This window comes from Condylura cristata, unplaced genomic scaffold, assembly GCF_000260355.1.
Source record: "Condylura cristata isolate star-nosed mole 26May11 unplaced genomic scaffold, ConCri1.0 scaffold00007, whole genome shotgun sequence".
In the NCBI taxonomy this organism is placed as follows: domain Eukaryota; kingdom Metazoa; phylum Chordata; class Mammalia; order Eulipotyphla; family Talpidae; genus Condylura; species Condylura cristata.
In genome coordinates this window covers 16,847,935-16,871,171 of record NW_004567108.1, presented here as the reverse complement: position 1 = coordinate 16,871,171, position 23,237 = coordinate 16,847,935, and the positions used below count along the sequence as shown (strand labels likewise).

Genomic DNA, 23,237 nt, shown 5'->3' with positions numbered 1-23,237 from the left:
ATTCTCTTGACTGGTCAAGTCTTTTTGTTTTGAAAGTCACCCTTGATTTATCCATTCTCCCCATTTTCCCATTCCTTCACATAGTCCTTGGCCTGCTTCTCCCTCCCCTTCTCAGCCCCACTGCCTTGCTTAGCTTTGCTCTCTCTGCTTCTGAACCCATCTGCTATCATTCGTCCCAACTCATGTGTCTTAAAAAACTTTCTTTTCTATTCTTAATAACTTTTTTTTTCTTCTAAAGATCATATAGATCACTGGAGAAAATTATAAAATACAAATGGGGATAAGAAAAAATCTTTCCTAATCTTTCTACTTAGAGATAACCAATGTTATATTCTTGCTGGGTTTATTTTCTGAATATCTATAATCTATATATCTACATATATAAATTTCCTGAATTCTGCTCCTTCCCCAACTCCCATGTAGCCAAAACCCAATTCTTTTTTGAGTCTTTTGTAATTCTGGTTTTTCTTTTCAATACTCAATTGGCTTTTTAATCAATTCATGAATCACTCAGCATTCCACCTAGTAAGTAGAAGGAAACTCCTACTTCTTTTGTAATTCTTATATTAATCCTCTATCACTTCACTACTGTTAGGTACTTATTTGAACTGTTGCAACAACCCCATCTGAGTGCCTTTCTTCAATTTTACTTTTCAAACTGATTTATCACACTGACTGGGTGGTTTTTCTAGATATCAACCTAAACATATCACTTCTCTGCTTAATAATTTCTACTGAATCTTCATCAGTTAAGACAATATCTAGGTTTCTAGGCTGGAAATTAGAGTCCTCCATAATTTTGGTTTTGGTTCCAGTGAGCACTGCCTCTCAGAAAGTCCATTTTGATAGCATCTTAAGGCTCTATACTTCACCTCCCTTGAGTGAGTTAGGTAATCAACTTCTGGATTTCCAGTAACATATTGGCTGCTGAGTGATTCCTTCCAATGTTTTGTTATATTTAAGAAATGCTACAAGAAGATACTAATACTTTTGCTGGGCTGCATTTCATGGCCTCTGTAAGAAAGAAAGCTGTAGAACATCAGGATGCAAGTACAAATACAGACCCAGGTAAAAGGCTGGTTTTCTTTAATTAAAGAACTTCAATTTTTTACAGTATTTCATAAAGTTAGATGTTTTCTTCAAAACAGCGATTTAAAGGGAATTTAAAATTATGTGATGTTAGTTTCCCAACCTTAATAATATACTTTAGCTATTTTAAACTTATAACTAGATTTTAATACTAAAACATAAGAGATTTTTATTCAAATATGTTATGAATACATCCAAAATCAGAGCTAATGTTTTGATTTTGGATTCTCCATGTCATTAATTGCCAGTGTTGGAATTTTATGCCTAAGGTTGTGAGCAGGGGCTAGTAAAGCTGAAGTAGGCAAAAGACTAGATTGGGTTTGTATGAGAAGGGCATATGTAACTATCAAAGAAATGAAGAAATAAATGTTGGCGAAGCTATTAATATTTAGAATTTCCCCTGGCATACTTCCTTATTGCTGTTGAGTGCTCTATCCTCTGTGTTGTAATAATTCTTTTTCATGATATTTAGGAAACAGTTTTCCTGGGGTGTATAGAATCCTGTAAAATCTTTTTAAAACCTTTTATATATCACTGTAAAAATAAAAACATGTTTCCAAAATAATATAGAATATTTGGGTAATGTAGCAGGCTAAAGATAAAGTTAATTATAATCATACCACTCAGCAGTAACATTTTGGATGTCTTTTATTTATTCTTCTGTACATTTTACATAGTTAGGTATGATATATATTTATAGGTGTTCTCCCTCAAGATCTGAACTCTAGTTGTCCAGCTAATGTTATCTTTCCTGAGAGTTAAACCCTTTATCAGTCCCAGTGCTTGTCTTTTCACCCAGGTTCCTCAGACCCCCTCCAATAATTGTATATCTTAAGATAGTATTTATTTACAGTACATTCTTGCTGCACTACTGAGGTGATTCATATCTGATATGTTTAGTATTATATATTACACACAAATTAATGGATTGAATGGCTGTTAACTTAAAGGGATGATTTAAAAATCATTATACTATTTTAGTATCCTTTGTGGAAAGTTATTTAGGTGTTTAAAAGTTGTTTGATGATATTGGGAATATTGGATGGACTGGAAACCCCCCTGTTTCCCATTCATAACACTGCATTACCTTTGCAAGACCCCTCCAGAGCCCATCCAGACCAGCAGAGTACCCAACCAGACCAGTGAGACCCCTTGTCATTTGTCAAGGGTGTCATAGCCACCAGAGGCCTAACGACCCCCTATGAACCCCAGCCAGTGGGTCGCAGAATGACAGAGACCTCCTGGACTCTGTGGGATGCTGCACATGCCTGCATGGACCTACCTGCATGGAGGCCTTGTGATCTCCCAGGAGACCCTTCCCCAGCACCCACAGGAAAGACCTGGACCTATATTATGGAGTAAGCCAAAGTGGCTAATTGTGCCATGACCAGGACTATTAGACCCCACCAACTTCCCACCCAGAGAGCCATGAACTGCCACTACACCACAAGCTGTGATCTGCTTTGAGGAACCCTAGCTACTTTACCCACGACCTGGCAAATTCCCACATCAATTGGAGAGGGAGATCCACATGCAATAGAAGCACCGCGTACGGCAGAGCCCAAAAGCAAACAGTGAGGAGAAAGAAAAGTACAAACAGCCAAGGAAGTCCTCAGAAAAACAATACAGCATAGAAAGAAAGCCAGTCTTCAGAACCAACTGCACAGATGTGGAAGAGCTTTTCTTTCTATCAGGTAAAGAATTCAAAATTGCCATGATCAAGTAAATCAAGGAATTACAGCAAGAGTTTTAACAATACAAAGAAAACTCACAAAAAACAGATCAGAAGTATATGAGAAAACTCGGAAAGGAAAAGGAAGGTATGAGAATTGAAGAACAGAAGGTTGAGATTGAATCTCTGAAGAAAGTAATGGAACTGTACGATGTTAAATAAATTAATGGAGGAGGTAAAAGTTTCTGTTAAAGTCATGAAAGTAGGCTAGAACAAAAGGAACCACAAATCGGGAATCTCAAAGGTGCAGATATTAAAAGAATCAAGGTAGAAAAAGATAACAAAGAACAATTATGAAGAAACACCTCAAGAATTATCTGACACATGAGGAGAGGAAGAAGAGGAAGATTATGAAAAACAAAGGAAATTATCAAAGAGAGCTTCCTAACTTGAAGGAAATGAACAAGGAAATACAGGAAGCAAAGAAGACATCTAAATAAAAGCTAAGCAAGGCACAATTAAAGTTCCAAGAGTCAAAAAAAAAAAGTTCCAAGAGTCCAAGACAGAGAAACACCTTTAAAAGAAATTCAATTAGGCTAACAACTGACTTCTCTGGAGAAACACTGCAGGCAGGAAAAGAATGGAGTGGCATATTCAAAGTACTTTCAGGAGAAAAAAAAAACAAAAAAAACATTGGCCAAGAATTCTTTATCCTCCAAAGCTCTCCTTCCTATTTTAGGGAGAAATAAGGACCTCTGGCAAAAAATCTTAAGGAAATTACAGCCTCTAGATACTCTCCCTCCTAGAAATATTAAAAGGAGCTTCAAATAAGAATGAACACAAAGAATCACAGAAGGAATTTAATGGAACCACAACAACATGAGCACAGTGTTAGTCACTGGCTTTGATTTCTGTTTATGCCAAACATTTCCCCTGTATCAACAAAAAACACATCATCTATTTTTCAGCTGAGCCGTAAAATATTTGACTAATTTTCTGGTGAATGCATTAGGTGATTTCCAAAATTGTTCTCCTATAATATTTTTTCTTCCTACATAAAAGCCTTTTCTTAAATCATTACCATGTCAGATAATTAAAGCATTATCTTTTATTAATGTGATATATCAAAATAAGCCATCTCGCTGTTATTTTTGATTCTTTGTAGGGGAAGCATATGTAAGATATTTTTAAATGCAAATAATGAGTAAGCATTGAGAAGCATTTTAAAATGTATTTTTGAAAAAGCCTTGAGATAACTTGCCTTTGCAACCAGATAGCCTTCCAAAGTTAGCAGCCTTTTTGCTAGAAGTCTGTTGCTCAGTCAGGTAATCAGCACAAGTTATAAATAATAAAATCTGAAGTTATATTAATTTTTAAAATTTGATTCTTAAGTTGTCAAATCCTCCACCCACTATATATATATAAAACAAAAAAAAATCTGCATTCATATTATGTGTGAAATTTTGTTTGTATTCTTTTTGTATCACACTTCCTTATTAGAAGATAGAGAAGCTGCTACTCAAGAAGCTGTTTCAGAATGCTGTAAAAATCCAACAGTCATTTATTCTACATCAGGTATGATTTCTTTCTTTTTTTTCTTGAGAAAAGCATGACAAGTTAAATGATGCATGGCTATATAATGCCAACACAGGAGTTCCTACCCTCCATGAAAAATCAGTTAAACCAGTCAACTAATAGAGATGAAATGATGGCTGTTCTGCTGCTGCCTGTGACTACACAGGTGGTTTCTTTTTACAAACATTTTCCCTTTGCAAAACAGCAGCGGCAGCTCTGTGTCTCTTTTTCTCCTTTTCCTAATAAACCTGTCCATTTAAGACCTTTTTAAAAAAAGATAAAATGATAATTTAAGTACTTAAGTATTTTCACTATTTTAAAAATTAATTAATTTTCAATGGCGATAACTTCAGGGTATCCCAGCGCATGCACCACCAATTCACCTGTATCCCACCACTACAGACCATTATGCCGGCCTCCCTCCACCGGCCTCCCTCCACCGGCCTCCCTCCACCGGCCTCCCTCCACCAGCCCCCTCACCCTCCTTGTTCTTTTTTAGCTTCCAGCTCCTCCCCACCTTGGTGTCTCAGTTCTGTAGTCAACTATGCAGGGGTTAGTTTTTCAGCTTGTCTTTATGTGATGACTGATGCAGTTATTTTATATCTCAGATACTAGTGACACCATCTTTCTCCTTCTGACTTATTTTGCTTGATATAATGCTTTCAATCTCCATCCATGTTGCCACAATGAGTTTATCTTTTTGATCACTGAGTGAGATATTCCACTGTGTATATATACCACATCATCTTGATCCACTCAACTGTTCTGGGATACTTAGCTATAGTATATTATTTTCACTTTTTCTAGTTTTTTTTGGTTAGTGTCTTGTTTACTTAGCTACAGAAGGATAATGTCTTTCATAAAATTGAGATATTAAAAATTTTAGTGGTAAAATTTAGCTATGGGCTTATAAAAAAGCAATATTTTTTTACCCTCTTAAAGGATGTGAGTTCTATCTCAAAGCTGTTAAAGTCAATCAGATGTGGAAATAGACAGATAGCATTTTCTTGCTACCACTTACATCATTGTTTTTGTGAATCACTGTAATTCTTATGTATCGTGAGATAAGCAGTCATCTTCAGTTAGAAATTACTCTACTGAACTGCCCTTAGAATAGAATACTTCTCCTTAGATTTTTAACGAATATTTTATGTTTTTTATTTGTTAATTTATTTTTATAGAATTAATGACTTAGAGCTATTTACAGATTTTTAAAATATTCTGATCTTTCTTAATTTTTAGAACATGAGCATTTGAATGTTCCTCAACCAGACGTTTATTTAGATCTCAAGTTTTCCACTGAAATACCAGGGAAACCTTTGTCACCTTCAGCCTGTGAAACGGTACTAAATTTGCTTTGTGTTTTATTCAGAGGTTTTATTATGGTCACTGATTTTATTCAATTATATAGATAAAATGAGGGCCCTTCCTGGTGGCGCAGCAGGTTAAAGCGCAGCATTAAGAAGCTAAAGCCACTTCCGCATGAGTTCGATTCCCGCCTGCCCCGGAGGTGACCACATGGCGTGGCAGACCTCTCCTGACCCGCCCGCTGCTCCCCTCAGCAGTGTACTTCGTCGATCTGCCTGTTCTGCTCCCCACTCTGTCTCTGGTGAACTGCTCCCCCCTCTGTCTCTGGTGAAGCCTCTTACTGCGCCTGAGCCTCTGGCCTGTACCCCAGTTCTGTATGTACAAATAAATAAATCTTTAAAAAAAAAAAAATGAGGCTAAAAATCTCATCCAGCTTTGTCAGAAAGGTAAAAAATTTAAGATATTGTAAAGTAACATGACATTACTTCTTGAAACTTAAATTAGGTTCATTTAAGGTCTTCTTACCTTTTGTGATGTAGGGAGGAATGCAGGCAGAGTGGCCATATAAAGAAAAATATGTAATTCTTTTTGATTTTGTTTTTGCTCAGGTTGGAAACACTTATATAAATGTGATTGACATTGAAGCTGATGATCTTCTACAGGAACTACCTGTCAGGAAAGAGCCTTCAGATGATGTTATAAAACAGCAAAGTAGTCATCTTGAAGTCCCTTCTTCTGCAGAGTTACATTACATGGCAGCCTCAGTTAACAAAACCATTACCCTGCACAACTTTAAGAATCATGGTAATAATTTTTTTTTCACTTTTTGACAAAATTACATATACTTTTGAGAAATTCTTTAATAGAGCATTGTTACCCCTGCTTGCCTATCTCAGCTTTCTGCCTCCAAACACGCCTTTGGATGTTAATATTCACATTCAGAACCGTTTTGTTAATTTTCTGAATCCCTTGTTTAGAAGTTTAGAATCTTTGTGTACCTTGCATATTCTTGATAGAATCTGCCAATACCTCTGTGGATTTATTTCTTAAACCTGCACAAGTGTCTTCACCTTGCCTGGGTGCAAGAAAGCAGAGAACGGCCATTACAGAAGTGAAGGAGCCTGGTCTCACCTCCCCTGCTCCGTCAGACACTCAGCAGGACAAAGGTGAGTGTCCTGGATATACAGCATGATTTTAACCCTTCCTTGAATTACTTTTATACTAGCAATAGTACCAAAACTTCGTAATTACAAAATACAACAGAGTAAGAAGAAAGTTTCTTTGCTTAGGAGAATGGTACAGACAGGCAAGTGACACAGAGGTGGTGTCTCCAAACCAGGAACCCTTAGATATTTTGTAAGGAGACTATAGATCTGTACATATGTCTTCTCTCACTTAATGAGGCTAAAAATAAATATCCTGTAGGATTTCATTAAGTGTTTGGTATTAAAAAGCTCAAATTTTAAAAGTCAGGAAACTCTGGAGTAGCATGATAGCCATGATAGCCTAAAGATATAATGGCAAACTACTTTATTAGTAACATGGTCATATATCAGGTTGCATATTGTAAAATATTTGCAAAATTTAAAAGAATATTTCCTCAGTATCTAAAGTTATTACATTCTGTGAATAATTAACATACAGTCACACTTCCCACAACAGAGACCCAGTGTCTCTTCTGATTCTACAGCAGCATGCACCAAGAGATAACAGGAGCAATTGGAGGGGATGGAAGACAGTGAAACCTCATCTTAAGATGGGTGACAGCATATAGGTTAAAACTGCATATACAATTAAGTGCCACTTTCAGATCTTGAAACTTTTGCCTACTTTCTCTCTGGTCATCAGACTGGTTAGGGGAGCATGGCTGGGAGGATGTATGGAAACTAACAGTCTTTCAGTCTTAGGATGTATGTGGGGAAGTGAGAAAAGTTTGGCTCTTCTGTTCAAATAGAACAGGCATGGGTTTCAATTCCAACTCTGTCACAAATAACTTGAGGCCATTTTGTAAATAAGTTAACTGGTCTCCTCACTTGTATCTTTGGAGGAGACAAGTCTGTGGTCTGTGGGCTGTCATGAGTGTTGCACCTAGCAAAATACCTTGGGGCTACTTAGGTGCTCTGTTAATTTACCTTTATTTGCAACTTTTGAAATTTCGACAAGTAGGAACCAGACTCCTATCCCTGTGACCCTGAATACTATATTAGCATTTCAGAAAACCACAAGCTACACCTTAATTTCCTCTATCAGTGAAATCAAGTCTGTCACCAACCTTCTGGATCCTTCTTTAGGGTGACTGCCTTAGATTGGGGGTGGATCTCTTTACCCTTATGAAAGAAAGAACTTTAAAATACTAAATAAAAGGAAGAATTTTATATTTTGAAATTAAAATGCCACTATAGTATGTTACGTAGTACTCCTTAAGATTTGGAATAGAGTCACAATGGAGTTGAGCAAGATTTGCATTATGTAATATAATTGATAGAAGTGAGAAACAGGGTCCCTATGTGTTTAAACAGAAAACAAAAATAAGTCAAACGGCTGTAAATTCCTGTTTGAAGACTTGTTCAGTATCTTGAATGAAAATATTATCTAGTTTAGAAGTATCTGCCAGTGGGTGTACTATCTATCAGTCAGCAAGCTCCTGCTGAGCGGTGGAGAGGAGCAATGGAATTCAGTATTCAACCCTCCTAGGTGACTTTTTCATGTAAACCATTCTGGATTTTGAGTATATTCATCTTTTTCATTTTTTTCACTCGATTTGTTTACCAAATTCTTTTTTGTTGCTGTTGATATAACACTGTATTATTTTAATAACATAAGTTTTAGATGTGAGAATCTACATGTATATATACTATTTAGAAAAAGGAAAGAGAAATAGTAAAATACTGTGAAAGTCAAACTAAAAAAAGTTGAACCAGAACAGGTAGGAAAAAAATATTTAATTGCCATTGTGAGCATTTGAATTTACCAATGATCTTTTCATGGGAAGGTTCCCCTTAGACTGGGACTGAAATATGTTAAATACTACTTACATTTGCTAGCAATTTCCATTTTTCATAGTATCCTGTCGCATAATCTTTACAAAACCAATATGTAAGACAGGCATCATTCTCATTTGACTAAATATTCTATAAATACTATTTAGAGATCAGTTAACAGGTCTAAAGAAGAGAGCAATACCAGACTTTCTGCCCCGTGGACCCTCCATGGAGGGGAAAGAAAGAGAAAGAAATGAGTATGATACAGTGCAGTGAGTGCTATGACAGTGGTAAAAATGAGCTTCTTGGGGAAAGGCATCTAATCCACCTACAGAGAGGACTTGTGCTACTTAGGGGGAGATACTCAAGTAGAACTTTAAAGGAAAACAGGTTTAGAAAGAGAAAAGGCATATATATAAACAGAGAAAGATAGTGCAATGACTTAGGGTTGCTAAAATGTGCTGAGTTTGAGAAAATTTAAAGTTCAATATACTTTGGAGTCAATGGATTTTTGGTTTCTGGTTTTTCTGTAGGACATGAATTGGCCAGAGTAATAGCTAAATGTCATTTTCGCAAACTGAGGCATTTGAACTTTAAAGGTGAAGGTGTTAAGATTTGAAAAAGCACAACATATAGGGAAAAGGCACAGTATCAGATTTTGTATTTTAAAGGATCTCTACTAGGAATGAAATAAGTTAACTATGGCTACTATTCAGGAATGTGTCGAAATGGAGATATTTGGTAGGTTGAACATTTGGTGGACATTAACATTTGGTGTTCATTGAAAGAGAAGAACCTTGATTGATTCTCCCAGGCCTCTGCCTTGGTAAACTTTGGTGAATGACAGTGCTATTCATTAAGCTAGAGGAACCAGTTGGAAGGGCAGAAGTGGTGAGTTCGGTTTGATATACTTTCAAGACAACCTAAATTAGACATTTCAGAACACAGATAGACTTAATGGGCTAGAACTCACAAAGAGTGCTACATGGCCTTAGGAGTCACCTCTCTATCACTGATATCGCTCAGCATAGCTAGTAGAGTAAGAAGTGAGCTGAGACTCACTGAGGAAAGAGTGCTGAATGAAAGAAGTGGGTGGCAAAGAGAAGAGCAAGAACACTACAAAGAAGGAAGAGAAAGATATGAGGAAGAGACACTCATTTATAGCGGTTGATTCAAATTTGGGACAAGAATCAACTAAGTTTGAGTAAAGCATGTCATCAGCTTTGATGTTAGTCTACAGTTTAATGTTTGCCTGAGGTAATGCCATAGCATCAGTGATGGCCAACAATATTGGGCCTCATTTTTGCTGTGACATTGTTGGTTTTCATGTAGAGTTTTAAAAGTCATAAAAATATTAAAAATTGTTTTTTGATGAAGCATATTTTTGCAGCATAGAAAGTAATGTGATGGAAGTAATATTCAAACTGCCTTGCCTGTGGAACATTGGGGTAATAGTTGTACCGTTATTATGCCTTCGTACCTAACAACGAAGACAAATTTCAGAAGTCAAGAAACTGTGGGGTGGTTTGATGGGTTAGGGGGAGGGGAGAAGGAAAATGGAAATGGTGTTCCTAAGTATATTAAAACTCACTTGACTTAAAACGAGATCTTTAAGAATGGTTATAAGCATCTACTTCTTAATTATAATCAATTTTGATGTTACCTTTACCCATATTTAGATATGCCAAAACCAGATCTCCTAGTTAAAGAACAGAGCTTCAGGTCAGATGCTGCACAAGATTATCAGCTGTGGGAACTACTGCATGATGTCTCTGTCGCTCCTCCTGTGTCAAGCTCTGCAGCTCACAAACTAGAGCATCTCACCTCTAAGCTTCTCAACATTGACAAACAGCTCTTAGCCATACAGAACATTGCTGAAAACATAGAACAAAATTTCCCCAGGAGTGAAATGCTAGACCAACATTGTGATCAGGTAGACTATTTTAGCTTTCTGTTAGTTACCAAGTTATTAGATAATGCAGTGTAGTATTATTTTAAATACTTGGTTTTTCAAAATAATGGGACATGTTTTTTCTTAAAGATTTGTTTATGCATACAAAAACTGGAGTACAGGCCAGAGGTACAGGGGCAGTGAGAGACAGAACCAACAGATTGACAAACTACACTGCTGAGGGGAGCACTAAGGTGGCCGTGGCTGACTTTGCAGTGCTGTGCTTTAACTGGTTGTGCCATAGAGAGGACCCCAGGGCATTTTTTCAAGACCACCAATGAGCTGAGCATTCAGATCTTTGTAAATTTTGTGGAACATGTCTGCATTGCTTTGCAAATCAACAACACCGATCTTGCTGCTGATGACATCAGAGTCAAGTATGAAATGGAGCTGGCCACCTGCCAACTGTGGAGAGAGGGATCCATGGGCTCTGCAGGGTCACTGATGATAGTGTCACCAGCCACCGCTGGTAAATCAAGCCTCTCAAGTAGAAGCTTCTCTTAATGAAGAGCTACAAGGCCGAAGTAAGAGGTCTACACAAACTCAGATTTCCAACTGTGGATTTACTGTGAAGGTAGATGTTCCCAAGTCTTAGGACTTCATGGCAGACATCTGGACCCAGTATGATGAACTGGCTCAGAAGAAACAAGGAGATTACCACAGAAGTCACCATGCAGAAAACTGAGCTAAAGCAACTGAAATGATCCTCAGGGACCTGAGATGCATGATCCAGTCCTTGTTGATCAACATGGAATCACCAGAAATCTGAAGTAGCTTGGAGAAGAGTGTGAGGAAGGTAGAAGCCCACTATGCCATTGAGTAGAGTGGCCCAGTGGGGTTGCTATGCACCAAACCTAGGGAGGGGGCAGTGCAAAGCCCAGGAGTACGAGTCCCTGTTAACATCAAGGTCAAGCTGGAGGCTGAGTTCACTACCTAGCATCACCTGCTAAAAGATGGGGAGGACTTCAATCTTGGTGATGTCTAGGACATCAGAAACTCCATACAGATCATCTAAAAGGCCACCACTTGCTCGGTTACAAATGGGAAAGTGTCTCGGGTCAGTGATACCAAGGTTCTGAGGTGCTGAGGCAGCAGAAGTGAGACACCCTTCAGGGAGAAGATCGATAAAAAGTTCAGATGTCATCACACATCAAAAAAATGAAGATATTGTTACAACTTCACAAGCAAATAAAAATTTCTTCCTTATCATTAATCCCTACCATTTAGCTCATTTTGGATTTAATCCCATTTTTTTTTTTTTAAGATTTATTTATTTGTGCATACAGAACTGGGGTACAGGCCAGAGGCTCAGGGGCACCGAGAGGCTTCCCCATAGACAGAGTGGGGAGCAGAACAGGCAGATCAATGAAGTACACTGCTGAGGGGAGCAGCGGGTGGGTCAGGAGAGGTCTGCTGTACCATGTGGGACACCTCCCTGGTCATGAGTCAAACTTATGCTGTGGTGGCTGTATATTTCTTCATATGTCTTAACCTCTTGCGTCACCAAGGAGGCCCCAATCCCATTTCTTTGATTTGTTAAATTAATACAGATGTTTAAGATCTACTTAAATTGTTTATGATATTTTAAAATTATAAAACATATAACATTTGTGTATGTGTGTGTTTCTGCAGGTTGAACCCGTGGATCTCATTGAATTGTCTTCTGGCCCTGAATTTGAAAAACCATTGGCTTCAAAAGCCATTAGCATTTGTGAAGGTTTGTGCTGGAATGGGGCTGTGGCTAAAGACTTGCTTTGAAGGAATAAGCATTACCTTTTGGAGTGCCAGAACTAGATAAGCCCCATTTTTAGATTTGATTACTTTTGTGATGTTGTGATTGGCTTCCCTATTGGCCATGTGTTTTGTTTTTTGCAAAGCCAGTGTTATGGCCTTCTGGCTTCTACTACTGAGTGGGGCTAGATCTTAGTTTCTGTGACTCCCATGTCATTGGCACCCCTGTTGAGGACTGCATAGAACTCTGCCTTGTCATGAGCAGAGCTGGAATTGTCCTGGTTAAAGGACCAGACAATAGCAAAGTACTGTGTTTCTGCATTTCTTAATGAAAGAACAAAATCAGGGTAGTTATTTAAAACATATTTCTACTCTCCCTAGTTGTTGTTCATGTTCTCTCATTCATTCTTGTCAGTAATTTGTTGTTTTGAAAAAAAGACTTTGGTTATAATAGTCTTTCCTATTTCTTAATTTTCCTTTTCATAAATTTTTACTCTTAGCTTTCTTATTTCTTCTGATTTGGGTACTTCCTATTTTTTATGACTTTTTCTATATGTGCTGGAATGTTTCTGCAAGGACCCAGAAAAGTGTGGCCATGTAACATGTTTCGATGTTATGCATATCAATATAGTTTATAGTTCATGCTTTCAAGGCTTATGGGATGCAACCGAAGTGGTCGCGATAGGCAAATAATTGCATATAGGTCCACATTAAGAAGCAAGAAAATCCTAAATAAATAACTTGATATTACACCTAAGTAACTTGAAAAGAGCAACAAAGATGATCCAGGGTTAGAAGGAAAATAATAGTGATAAGAATGAAAATAAATGAAATAGAAACCAGAAGATCATGAAAATATCAATGAAACTCAAGAGTTGGTTCTTTGAGAAGATAAACAAAGTTGACATACCATTAGCTAGCCTCAGAAGAGAAAAACACACTAATAAAAATAAGAACTGAAAGAAGTTACCACAGAAATACAAAGGATAAGAGATAACTATTAATAGCTGTATACAAATAAATTTGATAATTGTGTAAATACACAAACTTACTGAACAATACATTTTACCAAGATTAAACAAAGAAGAAACCTGACCATAACCATGGAAAATCAAGCAGTAATAAAAATCTTTCCCAAAAGAAAAGCCCAGGACCAGAAAGTTTTATGAGTGACTTCTGTTAAAGATTGAAAGAAGAATATACACTTGAAAGAAGAATATACACTTATTTTGTTTGAATTATTGTAAAAAATCTGAGAAGGAATGCTTTCTAATACATTTTATGATGTCAACATTACCCTAATACCAAAAAGCAGCCAAAGACAACACAAGAAAACTATGGATCAAATCTCTGATGAATATTAATCAACAAAATACTAGCAGATTGAATTCAGTGATGTATTACAAGGATTAAACATCATGATCAAATGGTTAGTAAACCCATGCAAGAGGGGATGGAAATTAATTAATGTAATACATCAACAAAGAAAAGTCACAGTAATATCAATAGATTCAGAGAAAATATTTGATAAAATTCAGCACACATTTTTGATAAAACCTCTTACCAAGATGGAAATAGAAGGAACCTATCTCAGCATAATAAAGGCCACCTATCACAAACCTACAGCCATTACAATATGTCTAATAAAGCTTGTACATAATATAAATTCACATCTCTTACCTTGTAGCAAGACAGGGGTTTCTCAGACTTGATTTCTTCCATCTACTGTTCAGGCAAGTAGAAAACGTTGCTTCCTCCAGGGAAGACTTTTTCTTATCCTCACATTATGAACAAAGCTGCCTTCAGTCATCTGGGCTATATGAAGAAGGTGAGCTCCCCTCACTACAAGCTGCAGAAACCACGTCTTTTCTTTAGACTACATCAGCATCATTGCCTGCTTGTTACCCAGTGTAACATTCCTTTTGCTTCTCTGCCATTGAGAATTTCTCTACTTATAGCATTTGGTTGTATATTATTCTTTTTTCTTTTAATTTAGTATTTCTGTGTTTTCATAACAGGGCATAGAGCTGCCTATTTATCCAAGTTGACCATGTTCTCGGAAGGTGAAATAATTTAAAATTAATTTTACTATGGGAGAGTTTTTATTGTAAATATCCTATTAAGTGTTTGCATTATAGTTATTAGAATAAGAAGTTACAACTTTCTAGGATATCTGTTGTCCTATGGAATTGGTATAGCTTCCCATGTGACTTTTTCTCTGTATTTTCTTTTCATTGTAATATGTGCTTTGATTAGTGCATTTCCCAACTCATATGGATAAGCAAAATCAAAGTGATAAAGAAGAGATTTCAGAAGTTGAATTTTCAGTAACAGAGATGCAATCTAGCCAGAAAACACGCATGTTTCCCTCTGCCGACTCAGCTGTCAGCCTTTCCAGTGACCAGAATACAACATCTCCTGGTATTTGTCTCCACTTTTTTTGTCAATTTCATTTTTTTAGTAGAATGTTACCAGAAGTATCATTGGGAATATAGTTATGAGGGACTTGAGAAGCCGTTTTACAGTATTTGTAAATTTCAGAGAAAAGGAAATTAAAATCTGAGCCATACCCAGGAACTCTGTCTTCTTGTCACTTCCTAAGGAGTGCTGCAGAAGTGTATGCCATATGTCTGTGTAACTTATTAACATCAAAAAGTAGAAGTTGAAGTTACCTTAATAACTGACTTTTTATAAATTTCGAGAAATTCAAACTACCAATTATGAGAACATTGAGCTATTAAATTAAATTAAATGGATGAGCAGACTCTGATGAAGGGGTTTTCAAGAAAAAGGGAGCCGCTAACAATATCACATGCCATTAGAAAGTCAAGGTACCAAGTTTTAAGGACTTTGGGGACTTAAACAATGTAATATCAGAAACATATAGGTTCCCCCAATGCAGGTTAGAAACACAGACAGGCTCAAAGAAGCTACAAGTTTAGACTACATAATAATTGTGATAGTAAAAGGAAGTAGAAAAGTGAACTGTAAGACAAGGGAAATTATGAACACTTTAATACTTAAAGGCAGAAGAAAAGAAAGTAATAGGAAAGGACAAATTGAAAGTACCAGGTTAAGGAAGTGATTCAGGATTGAAGTCAGAGAGAAAAGGAGAAATCTCAATAAATGGCATAACACAAATTTAAAATGAAACCAAATTAAAAGTTTTTTAAAATACAGAATTTAGTTGCTATAACATGTTTTCTTTTCAAAGTTTATCTTGGGAAAAATGTATATTTTCTACTGCTGAAAAAAAGCTTAGATTTCCTTTTTAAATTTGGCTACTTATAATGGCACAGAATTTATTCACTGAGGATGGATTTAATTTTGAGTAATAACCATAAATTATTTAGATGCATTTCTGACAAATGAAGTAGATTATTAGGATGAGTTCATTGTTTGGAATTTTAAAAAGATGAAATTGTGATTTTTCAAGAAATGAAGCAGATCTTTCACAATTTAGTAAATTGTGAAAACAGTCCAAAAGTAAGAGTTCTAAAAATGGTTTCAAAATAAAAGGATAGTATCTTCCTGTAGAGCCACTTTTAAAGGTCTCTATTTGAATATAACACTTTTCTTCTCTATGATAAAAGATTTGAATTTCATTAATTAGTAGTCATCAAACCTTTTATGTCTGACTAATCTACACTTATACATTATTTTTTCTTGCATTAGTTGAGTCTTTCCTTAATTGTTAAATTAGTTCATTGCTTTAAGAACTCACAAATACACAGACTGAAAATAAAGCTAATGTTGATTTGAAGATTAATAAATAAAGTAAAACAACATGTGCTTTAGAAAGCAAATTATTTAACATTAAAAATGTTAATGTATAATATTTAGGGAATGGGGGGATTTTTCTTAGTGTAAGAAAATGTTAACAAGGAAATGTTTTTGAGATGAGATGCTAGAAAACTTTTCCTATATTAATTTAATTCCCTTTTGGGTAAACATAGTAGATAATTGAATAAATTGAGTTTTGCTTTAAAGGTATGTTGCCAGTATTGGATAAGGCTTAAAAATTATTTTTGGGTCATACTTTACCTTCCAAGTAAAAGTTTCTTGGATTGAAAATTAGATATAGGGCCTTCCCTGGTGGGACAGCGGTTTAAAACACAGCACTAAGAAGCTAAAGCCACTTCAGCATGAGTTCGATCCCTGCCCTGGAGATGACCCACATAACACAGCAGACCTCTCCTGACCCGCCCGCTGCTCCCCTCAGCAGTGTACTTCGTGGATCTGCCTATTCTGCTTCCCACTCTGTCTCTGCTGAATCCTCTTACCGCCCCTGCACCTTTGACCTGTACCCCAGTTCTGTATGCATAAATAAATCTTTAAAAAAATTAGATATACTTCTAAATGTATTACTTAAAGATCATCAGAGGTTTGTTTTTTGTTGTTTTTAGTAAATTGCACTCTAGTGTTTTGAACTATGTACTAAGCAAAGCAAAGCAAGAGTGTACCTTCTGAAGTGTACAGATTATTCTGTATAGAGAAGTAATAGTATTAAAATGTGTATAATATCCACTACTACGTAGTATATGAAAGAATATGGTTATATAATTTTTAAATCGAATTACTAATTCAAACTAGAAAAACAAAGTCACCTGAAATTTTTATTAATAATGCTGTATCTTTTTTTAGGTGTGAAAAACAGTAGTGAGCTATTTGAGAGGTAACTGTCTTAAGAATGTATAAATTACTTAAAGATGGGTATGTACTATGTGTTCTGGAAACTGTTTTTGTATGCATATGAATTTCTGCAATATATAGTTTGCATCTTAAATGTGATGCCCCTCACTGTCTCAGCATAGGCACTTAAATACAGTAGATTACATTTGCTGCATTTCTTTTAGTAGGTGTTAACTTTTAGCAGAAAGGACCTATAGAGGTTTTCTCCTAGGCCTGTGCTTGCTTTTTTAAAAGCACAGGTGAAATCAGCCATTATTGATGACCATGGAGAGATACTGGAGTTAAAGAAAATCAGCCATTATTTTCCATGGAGGGATACTGGAGTTAAAGGAATAGAAGGATAATTTTTGTTACTCATTTATGCCCTTGGAGAGCATAGTTTTATATGCTGATATTTGCTTACTGTAATTAAGTTGTAGCTTCTGACATATTTCTCCAATCTGAAGTATTTCAGTAGATCCACTCCAGACGACTGGGTTGACTGATATTGCAGACATTATTGATGACCTCATAACAAAAGATGGAGTTTCTAGTGAAGAGCTCGGTTTAACAGAGCAACAAGTTAGGCGTATCTCCAGGTAATCAATGAGTAATTCATTTGTAACCCATTTAAAATATTTATGGATCAAAGATATCCAAAACTGCCTATATTTTAATACATTTTTATGAAGCAAACTCAAAGCTTAAATTTCTTCTTCATAAATACATTTTGTGACACGTGTCATTCTGCTTCCCTCCCTCAATAGTATTTAGATGGATTTATGTAACTAACAAAGCTTATCTGTATCCTGTGTCTCCCTAGTTCTCATTAATCTTAGTACAAATAGGTTTACTTCTGTTTTTTTAAAAGTAATGAACAATTTTCTTCATAGTACTTGCCCTAAATATTAGTCCTTAGAATACCCTGAAACATTAGGCTAAATGTTTGTCCAGGTAACCTTCCCTGGGCCTAAAACTGGTTCCTGAGAGCATAAGGGGGACTCTCCTGTAATGCTTCACTGAAATGCACACCCTCTTGGCCAGTTTAGTTAAGATAGTCGCCTTGTGAATAGAAACTAAACTTAAAAGTCTGTTAGTGGAAAATAATGTAAAAAGAAAACTCAATTGTTTTTCAATTAGTAGAATTATATACTATTTATGACCTCATATTAAGACCATGTAAGTCCCTGCTTCCTTATAAAATACATTTAGTTATCATAAACCACATATATAGGGATTTTGTATTTTTTTTAACTTAATGATCATGTTATAAATATTTCTTCAATATATTAAATCAAGAACTAGAATAAAAGTAAAATATGACTTCTACTCTTGGATGTAGGTAGACTGTAAAAAATAGTGTAAGAGTGTTAGTGTGCTATGGTATCTTGGGAGAAAAGAGACAAAGAAAATTCATGGGCTTGAGAATGAAAAGAGACTTCTAGACAGAGAATGTCATGTGAAGGCCAGTGAGGACAGGGAGTTCGATAAGACTGGAGATGATATAGAAGAGTATCTAGTAAATGTGCCAAAGGCATTGCTCTATTGGAGGCAATAGGGGATGAAACTAGTAATGAGAGCCATTGAGAGGTCTTCAGTGGTAAGAGATGAGGTGGCTTAGAAAGGAGAGTGTAGAGGAACAAGTGTGGATAGACCTGGAAGTTGTCAGGAGGAATTGAGAATTACTGGATGACTGACTGGTGATAACTTCTGCAAGATTGAGAATGTACTTATAGATGTGTTATAAAATGCCAGGAGCATAGTCAATCGATAATATTTATTGTATGTTAGCTTTTAAGAATTGCAGGTGTTAAAATACAATTTAGATGAGCTGGAGATGTATTTGGAGAAACTTCTGTAAGGGGAAATAAAAGGAGGAACTGGAAAATGTGGTAGAGCTGACAGATTGTAGTACCAGTGTGGATCTGTCTTTTTATTAGGGAAAGCCCCAAATTTCCCAACTTTAGTGATTTATTAGCAGAACTGTCCAGGTCTTACCCTTCCCTGTGAAGGGTAGTAGAATCTCACAACACAGTGTAACTGTAAAGAGTTTCAGCCCAAGCCAGGCATTAGCTTAGGCCAGCACAAATGTGAATGTATATCTAGAAGCACAGCCTCTTAGAAGTTGTCTCTTTTACATGTTTGAGAAGTGAAAGAGATACTGTAAGAATAGATTATAGGTTCTTTTTTTAAATGCCATAAAAGAACCTTTAATAATACTGACATTGGCTCAGATCAACTAGCAATTACAGGTATTATACTACTTTTTGTGATGTGGCAAAATATTGGCAAATAAACATTGTTTATTGATACTTTTTACCTCATGAAGAATTCAAAATCGAATGGTCTCCTGACTGTTAAATTTCTCAGGATTCAGCATTCGTCTGGGAGACATCTGCAAAGAACTGAGAAGCAGAGAAGAGAGATTCAAGTCTGGATGAAAAGAAAACGAAAAGAAAGAATGGCAGAGTACTTAAACCAGCTTGCAGAAAAGAGAGGACAAGAGCATGATCCTTTCTGCCCCAGAAACAACCCAGTAAGTCTGCATTTCATTTATGAAGCTGGTTTTTATTTTAATTACATTCTTTAAAATTTTTATGTTTTGTGCTGTGATAGGAAACAGCATTAAACAGGATAATTTTCTAAACAGTAAAATTATGTTTTAATTTCCTATTAAACTTGAATAGTAGAATTTTCATGTTTTCCATGGGTCATAGTGGGTTACTTAAAATGAACAATAATGAACTAACTGGATATCTCTTCTGCAGTTTTACATGACTTCAAGAGAAATCAGGCTGAGACAAAAGATGAAACATGAAAAAGACAGGTGAGTTGGTGGCTTACCTTCGACTCCTCTCATCCCCGGTATAGATAATGCTGTAGGAATCTTATCAGCTAATAGAAAATAAGGGGAGAAAACTGCAAGGAAAATGAGGTTTCACTAGCCTTTGAGGAATGTTTATTCCATTCAATTTTTATGATTTATTTCTGCCATTTCCATCTTTTCAATTCAGATCTGCATGTGCAGTTTGAAAATATGCAGAGGCTAAAAATAACTTTAATACTACCTACCAGTTTTCAGAAATCTGACATTTGAATTTGCATTGCTTTTGAAAAGCAATTGAAAACAACAAATGCTAGGTGGTTTTCAAACACTCTATGTTCTAGAAATATAACACTGAAAGTGATTTATTGTTATTTAATTCTTTGTTTAAAGATTGCTACTCTCTGACCACTACAGTCGTCGAATCTCACAAGCATACAATCTAATGAGTGAACTTTTATCTGAATCAGTACAATTACCAGCACCTGCACAAAAACTATTGCCTAATAATAAATCCCGAACTGCTCAGATTTCCAGACAGCAATGTTCCCTTTCTCCAAGAAGGTAAAAAAATTTGGTATCTTCTTCACATAGTGTCTGATGTGATAAGAAGTAATACTTTTGTGACTCAAGTTCAGTGTGTTTACATCTACACTGTTTAGAATTATCATAATAAAGAAAAAAGTGTGACTCCATAATTATGAAATCTTTATAAGTTTATAGAGTACTCAAGGAGAAAGACAAAATGGTGGTACATATCTAAGCTATCATAGAGTACACTTTAGCATACCCAGCATAATTTTGATATCTGTTCAATTCTAGTTTCTTTTTTCCTGTAGTTTGCATTAACATTTCCTTCTTCATTGGACTTCCTTCTGGCAGAAAAAAACCCTATCAGCTTACTCCTCTGCTATCCTTTTCTACCTTGCCTCGTTGTTGCTTAAGTTGTAGACACTGTTTTATGTTTATTCTTAAATTAATGACCTTCAGAGGGTTTGTAGATAAGTTACATAGTCATGAATTAATTGAACATAGAATGCTAAAGAAAAAGGTAGCCAAGTGTAAACTTTCTTATAGATGAATAACACACAAAATCATATTAATTGGTAATTTCATTAAGGTGACAGTAAAGTGTTCAAAATTACCAATTTTGAAAAAATATTGATTAGGATTATAAATATAAATTACACAAATTAAGAGCCTAGAGGAAACACTTCCAATACAAATACAGATGTAATCAGATCACGTGTGTGTAGTTTGGGGTATATTTAAAAGACCAGAAAATACCTTTTAGTCTTTTCTAAAATTAAGCAGAATATTACATATATAAGTAACTGCTGAATATATGGAAAATTTGAAATGAATAGAGAATGACATATGATTTCTTTGGCAAAAAAATTAAAAGCTTGATATATGAGATATGAAGAACAGTTTGTTAGGAGTTATTATACCCCAAATGTGTACTGAAATGGAGGTACAGAATAAGCTGTATCAATTAACTATATCAATCCCAGCTAGAATTTGGACTTTCCAAAATAGTACCACTGATAAGAGGCTCTTATCAGAACCCCCCAATCAAATAATTATGTGATTTCTACTTTAGAGAGAATCAACATGTTCACAATTTTCCAGTAAATCGACCTAGAAAAGTCAGATATACAGCTAAACCCAGTTACACCCAAAAGGGGAAAACTCTTGGGCAACCTCACAGCTCACCGTGGTCACGTGGTAAGTCTTTTAATTTTTTTCTAGTCATTTGGACCCATTGCTTCTTGTCTCCTCAGTTGTGTTTTCACTAGTAAAAACTTATCAGTAAAAACTAAATTTTAGTGAAAAACAATTCTTATTTCATAGAACACAGGGATTGGTAAAGACTTAGCTCTGCTGAGATTTTGTTATGAAATAAGACTACCCTAGGAATATTTGGCTTTGTGTGATAAAATGTGGACCTCCACTGAATTGGATATGACTTACTGGGAAGTCTGTATGTTTTGTGTCTCTGGCTAAATAAAGACACAGGCATTTTTACAGACCAAATTCTGATAGACTTCAGGATGTATCCATCAAGGAAGCAGAATCCAGAGTCTGAGACTGAAGTAATGTCATTGCTCAACCCTTTAAATATCTTTTTCCACATTTGAAGATCTGTTTTAAGTAGAATGTACTTATTTATGAAATGTGAAATATTACATATTAAAATATATAATCATGTGTATATTATATACTACATAAGTTAATATGTAGTATAAGCTTACTTAAAAGGATTTATTGGGAATTTATTTATGAAGGGTTTCTGAAGCCATTTTTCAATATGTATAAATTTTCAATATGCCTATAAATTTTAGGCAAAAGGAAGTAAACTGTCATTCACCCTTATATAAAATTCTAAAAATTTATAAATAGGGCTAATACTTAATTGCATTGTTGTTGCTGTATCAGAGAAAACAGTGGCTACAACAGTTAAAAGTTATATTTTGTTCTCTGAACCCTCAATCATATGTTTATGCCACTTTGAAGTACAGCTGCACCAGGTCTTATGTTGTAGTTACTTGTAAAACTTAAATTCCATGCTAGACTAAATTTTTTTGAGGGGAACAACACTTCTTCATTATATTGTCACTCACATTGAACAAATGAAATTCTGAAAAATGGGTAAAACATAACCAAAAATAACTATAAACTAATTATTGTTCAAGTAAATTAACAGACAGGTATTGTAGTATATATTCTATGTCAGAGAATACCACCACACTCTGAACTATTATCCTAGCTAGTCTGTCACTTAGATTCCCAGACATGTAAGGCAAAATAAGAGACAGCTCAGAGTTGTGAACACTCTTCTCCGACCAGCTAGGTGCACGGGTAGCTCTGTTGCCTCCAGCGTCCAGGCATTTCATCCACTATATTCAGAGGCTTTAGGTTCCCCAATATTGTAAGACAGTGAGAAAATACCCAGGCGTAAATGACTCCTGTCTCTTCCTTCCATAAGTTCCAGGCCCCCATGGGAGCAAGTTCTGTCATAACACAGACTGGGGAGGACCCATCAAGATCTTAAAGTTCCCTGCGGTTCATTTGTAAAACAAAAGTTTTTCTGAATATTTACTTGAGAGTTGACTGTGTTGCTATTTATCTTGTAAAACAGTATGTAATTTCTAATTTCTTCAGCCCACTTGCATACTTACACTTTTGGCCTCTTGTCCCCCCTTCATTTCTCTCCCCCCAGCCACTGCCTTTTTTTGTTGCCTGTTTTGTGTTCGTTCTACCAAAAATAATATAAAGACTATATAGTAAGTAACTAAGGAAACATAAAAAAGGTCTAGTCTTTAGCGTCTTCCATTCTTAGGTTTATGTGCCAGCTTTGCTGCTTGCTTTGTGCCTTCAGATATATTACCTTAAACCTGCCTTGAAGAGATGATACGAATTAAGGTAAAACAT

General features: G+C 35.7%; 1 protein-coding gene across 1 annotated transcript in view; it reads left to right on the top strand.

The window, feature by feature from the left end:
* Window positions 1-23,237, top strand: part of LOC101618813 (chromosome unknown open reading frame, human C5orf42) — a 93,672-nt gene that overhangs the window by 59,472 nt on the left and 10,963 nt on the right. The window contains exons 39-52 of the mRNA XM_012721875.1: window positions 964-1,068; window positions 4,262-4,336; window positions 5,579-5,679; window positions 6,253-6,448; window positions 6,661-6,810; window positions 10,305-10,558; window positions 12,209-12,293; window positions 14,564-14,728; window positions 16,952-16,982; window positions 17,446-17,577; window positions 19,349-19,514; window positions 19,747-19,805; window positions 20,196-20,366; window positions 21,406-21,530. Coding sequence (XP_012577329.1) covers window positions 964-1,068; window positions 4,262-4,336; window positions 5,579-5,679; window positions 6,253-6,448; window positions 6,661-6,810; window positions 10,305-10,558; window positions 12,209-12,293; window positions 14,564-14,728; window positions 16,952-16,982; window positions 17,446-17,577; window positions 19,349-19,514; window positions 19,747-19,805; window positions 20,196-20,366; window positions 21,406-21,530 — 1,815 coding nt within the window. The remainder of the gene's footprint in view (window positions 1-963; window positions 1,069-4,261; window positions 4,337-5,578; window positions 5,680-6,252; window positions 6,449-6,660; window positions 6,811-10,304; window positions 10,559-12,208; window positions 12,294-14,563; window positions 14,729-16,951; window positions 16,983-17,445; window positions 17,578-19,348; window positions 19,515-19,746; window positions 19,806-20,195; window positions 20,367-21,405; window positions 21,531-23,237) is intronic.